General features: G+C 39.6%; 1 protein-coding gene across 13 annotated transcripts in view; it reads right to left on the bottom strand.

The window, feature by feature from the left end:
- Nucleotides 1-11,125, bottom strand: part of celf5a (cugbp, Elav-like family member 5a) — a 239,129-nt gene continuing 228,004 nt past the window's right edge. For 8 of the 13 annotated variants that reach the window (XM_016680248.1, XM_016680239.1, XM_016680243.1 and 5 more), the window contains exons 9-12: nucleotides 10,929-11,024; nucleotides 9,754-9,897; nucleotides 6,142-6,305; nucleotides 1-3,196 (exon numbers count right to left, since the gene is read on the bottom strand). In XM_016680248.1, coding sequence (XP_016535734.1) covers nucleotides 6,178-6,305; nucleotides 9,754-9,897; nucleotides 10,929-11,024 — 368 coding nt within the window. In that variant the 3' untranslated portion in view covers nucleotides 1-3,196; nucleotides 6,142-6,177. The remainder of the gene's footprint in view (nucleotides 3,197-6,141; nucleotides 6,306-9,753; nucleotides 9,898-10,928; nucleotides 11,025-11,125) is intronic. The other 5 variants (XM_016680249.1, XM_007569181.2, XM_007569184.2 and 2 more) reach the window with 1 other exon arrangement.

Genomic DNA, 11,125 nt, shown 5'->3' with positions numbered 1-11,125 from the left:
ATATGCTTTTATTTCCTTTTCCTTCTAAGAGTGGGCATCAAAGAACTTAACATAAATCAAAAGCATTGCATTTCAGCTCCACCTGTCATCTTTAATTTGCTTTTCTCAAGCTGTTTTCAAGGCAAAATCTAATTTGATTTTAATAATTAAAAAAAAAAGAAAAAACTCTCTTGAGGAGAAATCCTATGAGAAAGATATATTTTGGCAGGGGTTTATAAGGCTCTGGATGGCCTAGAGGAAGCAGGGCATATATCACAGCTTCCTAAAGCTGCTTCGCCCTGACAGCAAGCATGGAAACTCACATTTACTCGCCGAGGGAAAGGAGCTGTCTTCTGGCAAATATATAAGAAATCTAACCTTTTCACAGGAAATCTATATCGTATATCATTTCAGGGGGAGCTGACCCTTTTCCTACAGTGGTATCCTATATCACAAAATCAAATATTTCAATCTGCTAAAGAGTTTTCTAAAATAAGTATATTTATAAGACTACATTTTAAGGAAATCTGGCACATATTTAAAATCTGATGAGGAACTGCAATGGATATGCTTGCATAATTTGGCAATTCATGATGAGAAAAGGCATATGTAACAAAACACCATCGCGCAGCATCTAAACACTGCTGGCAGCAGAGCAACGTACAATGAACAGCAGTGGGAACCTACTGAGATTCCTGCTCCGTCTTTCTTATATTAATAATAATAATAACTTTGATCCAGTGGAGCAGGAATCACATGAGGATAAAGAGCAGCTGAGCCAAAAGTAATCAAACGCAGGCGTACAGTCGTCAGGATCTAGAGAGTCGCTCTGGTGGAAACATTTTTGTTGTAACCAAACCACAGAGGCAAGGTCGTCACTTTTTGTCTGAAGCCTCTGCAGGACGAGTGCTGCGGTGCAGTGTCCGGAGTGCTGATGTGCCTAAAAAGTTTGGAACGTCGATGAAAGCGCCGAAATCTCAGTGAGTCCTGAGGGGGCAAAATGCTTCAAAGAGCAAACTGAGTCATGGAATGGCATTTAAGGAGAGGAAAAAAAAAACAGAGAGAGAAAGCTTCACTAAGAAGCCTTTGAAGACAAAGATTTCATCTCGGATCAACCGAATGTGTTTCTCGGATCAGGATGACTCTGTTTTAGTTGATTAATCGTTTCTCACAGAGCATGCCGTGCCACGACATCACCGCACCGGGGCTGTGTGTGACCATCGCTGACGGTAGCAGCGCTTCTAGGCCTCCTGCTCTCTAATTGATGGATCATTTTGGTCTGAATTTGACCTGCAGTAGCTGATAATGCCAAGCTTGTCTTTCACTGTGTATGAGCTCTAACTGTGCAATCATAATGCGCAATTAAGAACCTGAAAAACCCCAAACAAAACAAAAACAGCTCAGGTGTCTTTAAATGCAGACTCCAATCTACAAGAAAACCTGGGACATCATCAAATATACAGCTATAGCAAGAAAATAATTATTTAGATAAAAATATTAGAACGGCCCATTTTAAGGTGAAGTTTGTGGTAGTTTGGGTATCAAGTTTTCACTCGACATCCTGACTGTGTTTTTTTTTGTTTTGTTTTGTTTTTTCCTGTGGCAGAAATCCTCAGCATGTTTTCATGCTAAAACATGTTAAGTATGAACACTTTTGCAAGCACTCTATGAAGGGAGACAAAAAGACTCCAGTGAGACTCAGATCAGCTCTGTCACTCAGTCAAGCTTCTTCGAAATGCCAATGTGACAATCGATTGTGCATCTCTGACCCTGCAGTGCCGCTTCCATCTGATCAATATTATCATTATTGTAATTATGTCCTGGTTTAGTTTCAGGGCTCCCTCATCCACTGATGATCCCTGTTAATAGACAGTAACGCTGGCACTTTGACGTGAAGGAGGAAAAGTGACGGGAGGGCGGGCGTTCCCGCTCTCACCTGCTGCTGGAAGCAGCTGGAGCGGCTTAGCAGTGGGCGAGGGCTCGACCCATCGGCGACCCAACAGGTGGCACTTTCGCCACAGTGGTTCACGGTCAGACCATCTGCCCCGTCGAGGCGTTTAACTAATAATTCGCAGTGAAGATCGAGGATTTCGAATTGAACCGAGGTCGGTGTTTGTGGTCCTGTTTGAGGTTATTTTGTCCTTCCTTTGCTTCGGCGCTTTTGTTTCCCATCTTTGACTCAAAAACACAAAGATCATGCTTCTGAGATGAAATGCTGGGAATGCTGATGTATCAGGACAAAAATAAAAATAAATAAATAAATAAACATATCTGAACATGCCCGACACAATGCCTAACCCATATCTTCTATGCTGCTAAAATAGTACAGCTTCATTTATTTATGTTTTTTTTTATACATTTTCTGTTTTTGCTTTTATCATTCTCCAACCCGGTAGCTATAAAGGTAAAAGGAAACCAAAAAGAAAAAAAAAAACCCTTGTTCTTTTTTTTTTTTTCAACCTGAAGCTAGTGTTTCTTCTTAAGTTTAACTTGTAATATTATTAGTAGTAGTTTGTAGTATTAGTATTATTAATACTATATATATCGCTGTTCAGAACAATAAAAATGTTTGGTCCTTTGGTCCCTTAGGGGTGAAAGAATTGCAGTTCTACTTTTGCTATTGGAAACCTCAGTGACCTCCAAGAGTCATAGTTCTGCGCTTGCTGAGAGACGGTGAGAGAATAAGAGAAAGAGGGAAAGAGAAAGAAAGTCTGTCAGTGGACGTGTAGAATTGGTTCTTTTCTCCACTGTTTTTTTTATCTTCAAGTTTTAACCCTCATTTGTCCAGTAAAAGCCACAAGCGCCTCTTTGTTCCTTATATATATATATATGTATATATATATATGTGTGTATATAATATGTATATAGAAATCTATTTGTTGTTGCTGCTTTTTTTGTTTGTTGCTTACTTAACAATTCAAGTCTTAACAAGAAAAAGTTCTGTTGTTCAGTCCCGTCGAGTCTCTTTTCCAGGTTTTCCTTCTTCTCGCTGTCCTGTGCCATCTGTTGCTGTTACGTCCCCATCGAAGCGCCGTTTCTCCTCCTTCCCTTTCCCACACCTCCTGTTGCTGCTCTAACCTGCATCCTCATGTGTTGATAAGTGTTGATATGTCTCCCAAAAAACTCCTCACGTGTTGATTTTTTTAAAACATATGCTTGCTCTCAAAGAAAAAAAGCTGACCTCCTCCCAGATATCTTCACGTGTGTCCTCTAAACTCTGGGAAAAAAGAAGAAAAAGAAAGACAAAGAAAGAAGGAAAAAAAAAAGAGAAAGGAGCGATTTTAAATTTCACTGCTCATTAAACTGTCAATCCAAAGATCCATTTCTTTAAACTTTGGATATTTCAGTATGGCTCCATTATATCAGTGTAATGGTCTGGAGAGACCATTACACTGAATCCGTCTTTGTCAATCACAATGATGACAGATTTTTCCCACAATTAATATGCCCATGATGTGCTTCCATCATAAAATCAACTTGGACTCTGTATTTTTGCACATTCTGTGCTTAGCCTTACATTTACTGCCAATACACATACGATTTAAAATTATAGGATAAAATCACAGGACCCACATTGCCAAAATGTCCCCTGACTTTAAATATCTTGAACCAAAATGAAATGCATCTTCCAATTAAATGCACTTCTGTCATATTTTGGGCACTAAAATATATTAAAAAATTGACGTCATTAGGACTAGCCTGCTCTAAATATGTCCCCTTTGCATCCATCAAAAGTTTATATTTGTGCTTTGTTTGCATAATGCCCATATCCTTCAAAATGTTGCTAATTGTAGAAGCTATCAGGGCTGTGTGTGTGTGTGTGTGTGTGTGTGTGTGTGTGTGTGTGAGTGTGTGAGTAATTTCAAAGTGGAATGAAATTAACGGATAGCTTTCAAAGTGTATTACCACTAAAAATATGAAGGTTGCAGCATGCAGTTGCACTCAGAGCAACCAATTGCCTTCAGAAGTCACCCAATGCCTGGTTCACGTGGCAAGATTTTAAAATTGTTGGTTGATTTTCAAAACCTGAGAGACCACACACACACGACAAAAAGAAAATCAAAGCTCTAACAGTGTGTGTGTGTGTGTGAGGTGTAGAGCCACACAACAAAACACACACAAACAGATTTCCTGCATTCAAACACAAGTAAAAAAAAAAAAAAACCCTGGCTGCATGACTCACAAGGAAGACGCAATGTTGGTGGGCAATTTTTAACAGGGAAATTATACAAAAAGATGTCTGCAACTTCCGCTCGACTTTCTGCAGTGGCGGCAGTTTCGTGTGCCGTCTTGCCGATTTTCCTCTGTGTTTCCATCACTTTGCTCTCTGATTGGCTACACATCACATTTAACAGGCTGCACGCTTGTTTGTCCTCAGGGAACACCCCACACGCTGGGCTATCAGGCCAAGACAATCCAACAGGTTAAATATCCCCGATTTGAGGTCGAAGCGCTACTGATGTCCTTCCAAGCAGACTAGATCATCACACGGTAGGAACATCTCATAAGATTATCTTTAGAGCCATCACGATAATCGGAGTGTTCCTTAGATGTTAGGAAGGGGAAAACTGAGTCAAAAATCAGCCTAATTATCTTGCCGCATGAAACAGGCTTAATTATTTATTAGAGTGCAATTAAATCTATGCTGATATAACTGGTGGTGCAACATAATGATGGCTGTATCGTGCTTTGGGGATGTTTTATTTATTTATTTCCCCCCATCCCCATCAGGGACAGGGAAGAAAACCTGGTAAAGACTTGTGGCCTGGGAAGAAGTTCAACTCTCCGCAAGACAATAAAACTGAAATATTTTGATGACAAAAATACAAAACAAAACAAAAAAAAAGTTTTGTTTTGTAACAGCCTAGTTGAAGTCAAGCTCAATGGAGAATTTGTGGCTAAACATGAGCTTTGCCCGCCCAGTTGAGTAAAGCTACAATTGAAGATGAATCTGAATCTATTGCAATAAAGAATATTTTAACAGTTTCAGTAGCTACAAATAAGGCAGACTACACTTTTTTTTGATTATTTGTAAAATATTTAAGAACCTATATATAATTTTCTTTTCTCTTATTTATGATACACAATTATGGGATTCATAGGGGCGGGGGGGATTGTTTGAAAACAATGAGCTTTCCTGTTTCCTCATCTTACAGGATGAAGTGATATTTCCTTGGCCCATCTGTCAGTTAAATGGTCCTCATTTCTTTGGTACATGGCCGCCCAAGCATGTTTGATCCCCTTTGTTCTGGAAAGTTAAGGTTTTGTAATGATAATAAAATTCTGCGCACATATCTGCGCTTAGTGCAGACGGTAGGCTCTATTTTTACTCATCAGTTCAGATACTGTAAAGCTTCTTTAGATGCTCATTTTTACATTCTACTCCCGATTCTCCAAAGCAAAGTCACACTTTGTCAGGCTTCAGTCGCAGGGTAGAACATTAAGCTTCTCTTGGAACGTTTCCCTGACCTTTGTTTGACCTCCAGGACTCCTTTTAAATGTCATTTTTTATTTAAACGACAAACTGGGGAAAGGAATTCCTGAAAGGACTTTGCTGCTCTTCTTTATCGCCTTTCTCCTGCTTTCTGTACATACATTATTTACAACTTAAGAGTGCTAGGCCACTGTTTAAAGGTACATGGGTGTTGATGGTGAGGCCTAAAAGGTGTATTCACACCAGGAAAGTCTTTGGGTCCACTTGTTTAGTGTGGACCAAAAGCAGATTTTATTTTATTTTTTTTCTGCTCTTGGTGCAGTTTGCTATAATTTCTAAACAAATCTACCCCACTGGATAGCAATCAGGGGGTGGGACGGAGCACAGCTTTAATACATAAAGTTAAAAAAAGTAGTCAATTTTACATAATGTCTCTCACACCTGCACTAAAGATGCAGACCAGTGGACAAAATGAACTCTGGTCCTTTTAAAGCAGACCAAATGTGTCAGGAGTGAATACATCCTTAGCTGCGTATTTATAAACCTTTGAGTTTTGCAGTATTTTTGAAACAATTACATAGTTTCATTACACTATAAACCGTTTTATTAAATATATTTACAGAAACCCATCACAGCTCTTCTAAAGAAGAAGAAGAAGAAGCAGCAGCAGCTTGAAACTTACTTTTGTGAAGACAAAAGAAAAAACCCTCACCGTTTTCAGGGCTTACCTGTGCTGCTGCAGTGAATACTGAAGGTAGGCTGTGTCAGTAAGGGCGGCTGGCATCCTTCGGTCTCTTTAGCTGGACTTTCAACCTCTTCATCCCGATTTGAAAACCGTTCATGGCCTGAATAGCTGCCTGTGCGCTAGCAGGGTTGTCAAAGCTGACAAAACCTGTTAGGAAACAAATCAAATTTATTAAACTTACAAGAAGAAAGGGTCAGGATGATGTCCAAAATAAGCTTTAAGCCAAAAAAAAAAAAAAAAAAAGAGTAAGTATGTGAAAGAAAGAGCTGTTGGGACATGTTTGGAGCTGTTGCTGCCAAAACACATCACACTCCTTTGTAGAGAAGACATGTAATATTAAGCTGCTCTGTGGTTTTTGAGGCACATGTTGCAGAGTATGAAAAGCAGCAGCCTATTTCAGTTAAATAATAAAACAAAACATTGCATTACCAATTCTCGCTAAGAAAAATAAATTCCATCAATGAATAGATTTGAAAATTGGAAAATAGAAAATAATTACCAGCTAAAAGGGTTTAAGTAAGAAGTGCTTAATATTTACAGACCATGCTGACCACGATGCTTTGAATTTATAGAATTTATTGGGCACGCTTTTTACTTTATATCACATTACAGTAACAAATGTTGATATTTTTAACTATACTTCAACAAAAGCAAAGTGAAACATACTAGTAAAGTCAAACACACAAAAATATATATGTGGAAGATGGTGCTCTGGTCAGATGAGAATAAAAAAAATTTATTTTGACCAACACATAAGATTATATAAGGGGATGGTTTATCTAAATGGAGACAGGAGATTTGTTTGATGAGAAAATGGATGGAAGTAAATAAATACAGTTTCCTGGAAGAAGAAAACTGGTCAGAAGCTGCAAATGACAACACAGCAAGATTTTGTTGTTCAACAAAATATTGAATTGGGGGCCAACATACAATCGTATGAATATTTTTAAACCAATTGCCACTTCCGACCCACTTCAAAAGTAATCACTACTATGTCTTTGACATAAAATCCCAATTCTCAAAGTGTGTGGTTATAATGCGACAAAACTTCAAAAGCTCCAAAGGTATGTATGAGCTTTGCAAAGCAACACATTTTAAACTCAGCTAACAAATATAGCATGCAACGGTAAAAATAAAAGTTCAGTGTAAACAAAAACAAACTCGACAAGTTTCGAGGCAGACGGCGCAAACCTCCCATCAGCACATCTTCCCCCAAAACTCCCCACTCCTCAAACCTACGCTGAACATCCCGTTTCCATCAAAGTAGAAAAAAATAAGCCTTCAGATTTCAGGGACCAGAAGCTGCAGCGGAGTGTGTCTCTGCTTGATGTGCTCCCTTGCGTCTGCGGTGCCATTAGGTACAGTTAATGACCCGTGAAAAAAAAAACAACAGGGGCCTCTGCGCGTCCGCAGTCACCTGGGAGAGACTGCGGCTGGCCTTCCTGGATCTGGTTTGGCCCATTTGGCAGAGAAGACGAGGCCAACATGAAAGTCTGAAGAAAGAGCAGCGGCAGTAAAAGGATGCGACCTCCTACATGCCACCAGCAACTAGGCACATTTAGGGTGGTGGAACGAGAGCTGAGCAGGCACAGGCCCCGTAGTCTCATCAAAGACTACATGTTTTGATGAGGAGTCTCGTCAATTTAAGAGTATTCTCTCTCCCTCATTTAAAGATTAATTGTACCAAAGTGCTGCCGCCTTGATGTGAATGTCTATTGTAGCTGCTCGTCAATACTGCAAATAGATCTTCTTTCAGGAGTATCTAATATTAACCCTCTCACTCGAACAAAAGCATTCAGGCACCAGGGATACTTCACTGGGCTTATGCGGTTCCCTTTGAGTAAAAACAATTGCTGCTCCACAATCACCCCCAATCCGGTCCGCCCCTGAAGCGTCACTGTCGAGCTCTTCAGGTGCCTGCGAAGGCGAAGTTAGTCTGCTCGAAGTGCGGAGGTGTGCGGTTCGGCCTCAGCAGTTGCAGGCATCGACAGAAACGAGGGGCTACGGAACAGCGACGAAGACGCTGACACGGCGCCTGAAGGTTTCCCCGGGTCAGTCATCTGCCAAAACGAAACAAGGACATTGACTCTGATCGACTGCATCCAGGCCAGTTTGGAAACGATGCACTCGGAGCATCTTTTTCTCGGCCCTCACGCCAAAGCACAAGCAGTCATCAAGATGCAAATTCAAGTCGGTTTGTCTGGGCGAAGATCAATCCTCGCAGTCTGTGGGCTGTCAAATGCTGTCACAGCCAGAATAGGTTATGGAAAAAAGTGTTTTAAATGTTTTAATGTTTTCAAATTAGTTATTCAGGAGTTATTCATAAAAAGACAGTGATCATAACTATTTAGCTCAACAAAAACAACTTGTTGACACTTCTTAGCTCATCCCACAGGGTTTTCTTTCTCCATGAAATTCAAGTCAGGTTATAAAAGGTCGGTTGGGTATTTGGTGAAATATTTTTGTGTTGATATAACCATATATTATGGATAGTTTGCCTGCTGGAATGACAAATCATTTACACTTAACTAACAAAGTCCAAATGGATATGCATCTAAAAAAGTTCCCATGTTTCAGATGCTCTGTTCCCAGGTTCCCAGGACTTTTGGAAGAGAAACAGGCCCAAAGCATCACAGATACTCCACCAGGCACATTGAAAGAAACAAGGCGCTTTTTTACATATTTATTCTTATCCTTGTTTCATAACAATCCAGCACACTGGTGTAGAGTGCTTGTTGTCCAGAAGTGTCCAATCTTAATTTTATCTGAAAGAAGTGTATTGTTCCATTGAAGTCCTGCAGAAAACCATGTTGTCGTTCAAACCTCCTCCTCCTGGTCACTGACTGACCCGGTTGAAATTCATTCAGAGAAGCTGAGGTCAGAGGGAGAAATCCCAGAGAAGAAGACAACATAGACGAACATGGACGATAATCTTGCTCTAAAAATAACATTCAGTGTCTCACCCTTCGTTTGTTTGTGGTTATTGGCAACACAGGTATTAAAGTCAGCAATCAGATCACACTGCCCGACTGTCAAAATTCTGCTCAAATATTCAAACAATGTTTAATTGACTTCAACTGAGGTTGGGTTGGATTTGTGACTTCACCACTCACACAGACAGACATTTGTGCCTATTAGCAGTGCAGATAGCTCCCAACGAGAGGACATTGGTGCAGACATATCCAAACTGGGAATCATGGGTAAAATCCGACAAGAATAAACTTGTGGTGTTTCCTCACATTAACAGTTTGCTTTGGAGATTTTGCACCTCTATTTCTATTTCCATCTTTATATTATTTTCCCCTTTTTATAAAGTGACTAGCTTAAAACGTAAAGCACAAATTAAAATGTGTTGTCTGCATTTTATTCTGCACCATCAGTTGTTGCAACATTAAGTTGCTATCATTTCTTAACATGATGTTTCTTTCTCCTCACTCAATAAATTCTCTAAAGTGAAAGGTTGGATTATGCACAGTTTTTCAGCGTGAGCTCATGCAAATGCAATAAAATAAGCTTTATTTTAAGAGTTCATACATATATTCACCAGTTGTGCAAATAAGTGTGAGTGGATCTGTACATGCAGTCTGTAACTCACCGAAGCACTTGCTCTGGTTGGTCGCCCGGTCCATGAAGACCTTAGAAGAGATGACTGTACCAAAGGGCAAAAACATCTGCATGAGTTCATTGTCTCCAAACTCCTGCGGCAGGTGGTAGATGAAGAGATTACACCCCTCTGGACCTGAGCAGGCAAATAGAGGAAACGCATGTCAATTTCATCTCTCCGGTCTCACCAAATGATATGACAATTATCTGTTTAGCTGACCTTCAGTGGTCTTCAGCGTTTTATTTAAGACTGGTACTTGGGTCAAATCAGTTCTACAGAATAGGTTTGCTTTATCTGTACGTTCCTCCATTCTTTGCTACTCAAACTGTAACTCAAAGGCTGGTGGAGTAAATTACGAATAATTAAAGATAAAACTTAGAACATGTGCCTCTCAACACGCCGACAAAAGGTCTAATGTTGTATCATACAAAACTAATCTATGAATGTATAGTAATAGTTTTGGAAGTTAATCATAGATATGGATTGATCAATGGATGGAACAATTTGACAATGGCAATGGGAATAAAAAACTCCTTAATACTATTTCTTACACTTTTGTAATTCATGTAATACTTTACTGACTAACTTATTATATTGATACTCTTTAGCAATATCTCCAGAATTTCTGTCAGTTTTTTTCTTTCTTCCTCCTCTTTTTAGACTTGTGCAGCAGGTGTGAGCAAAAAAAAAAAAAAGAAAAAAAAGAAAAAAAAATCACCATGATCCACTTTAAATATTTTTATGAAAGGTGCCCCAGTTTTCCCATTTCTACATTTTCATAACTCTTGTCCCCCTTGGCTGCAGCAGCATGCTTCTTACAGGTTTATTACAATGGATTTTATTGTTACTTATAAAAAAAGAAAAAGAAAAAAAAACATATGACTATGTTGATCATAAAACCAGAAAATTTAATACAGCTGCATTATCACTGCTCTCTGTCTAGCTATTCTGTATTTTTTATGGTGTATATAATGTATAAGTTACCTCAGATTAGGTGTGAAATGTAATATTGTTTCCTCAACCTTTCCACTCTATTTACCCATTCCGCAGAATTGAGATGTGTACACTGTAAAAGCAATATTGGTCTCTCATGCTCATCTCTGCTTTTTATATCCATTACAGGAGGATGGGATGGGTGAAGTGTGAAAGTAATAACGTTCTCTCACCCTCACCTTCTCTCTGCTGCTGCTGCTGCTGGATGACCTGGGGCGGCTGGGGCAGTGTTTGGCCGATGGGAGTCAGCGTGGTGGCTGGGTAGATTGCTGCGGAAAGAAGGCGCAGAGAAATAAAGAGAGGGTGGTGTAAAAGCGAGGGGGGATCCTGCAGAGAACGGTGTCAAGGATGCTTAAGGTCGATCACACAG

The sequence above is a fragment of the Poecilia formosa genome, unplaced genomic scaffold (assembly GCF_000485575.1).
Source record: "Poecilia formosa unplaced genomic scaffold, Poecilia_formosa-5.1.2 Scaffold237, whole genome shotgun sequence".
Classification (NCBI taxonomy): domain Eukaryota; kingdom Metazoa; phylum Chordata; class Actinopteri; order Cyprinodontiformes; family Poeciliidae; genus Poecilia; species Poecilia formosa.
The sequence above is the reverse complement of the archived record's forward strand: the minus strand, read 5'-3'. Positions and strand labels throughout refer to the sequence as shown.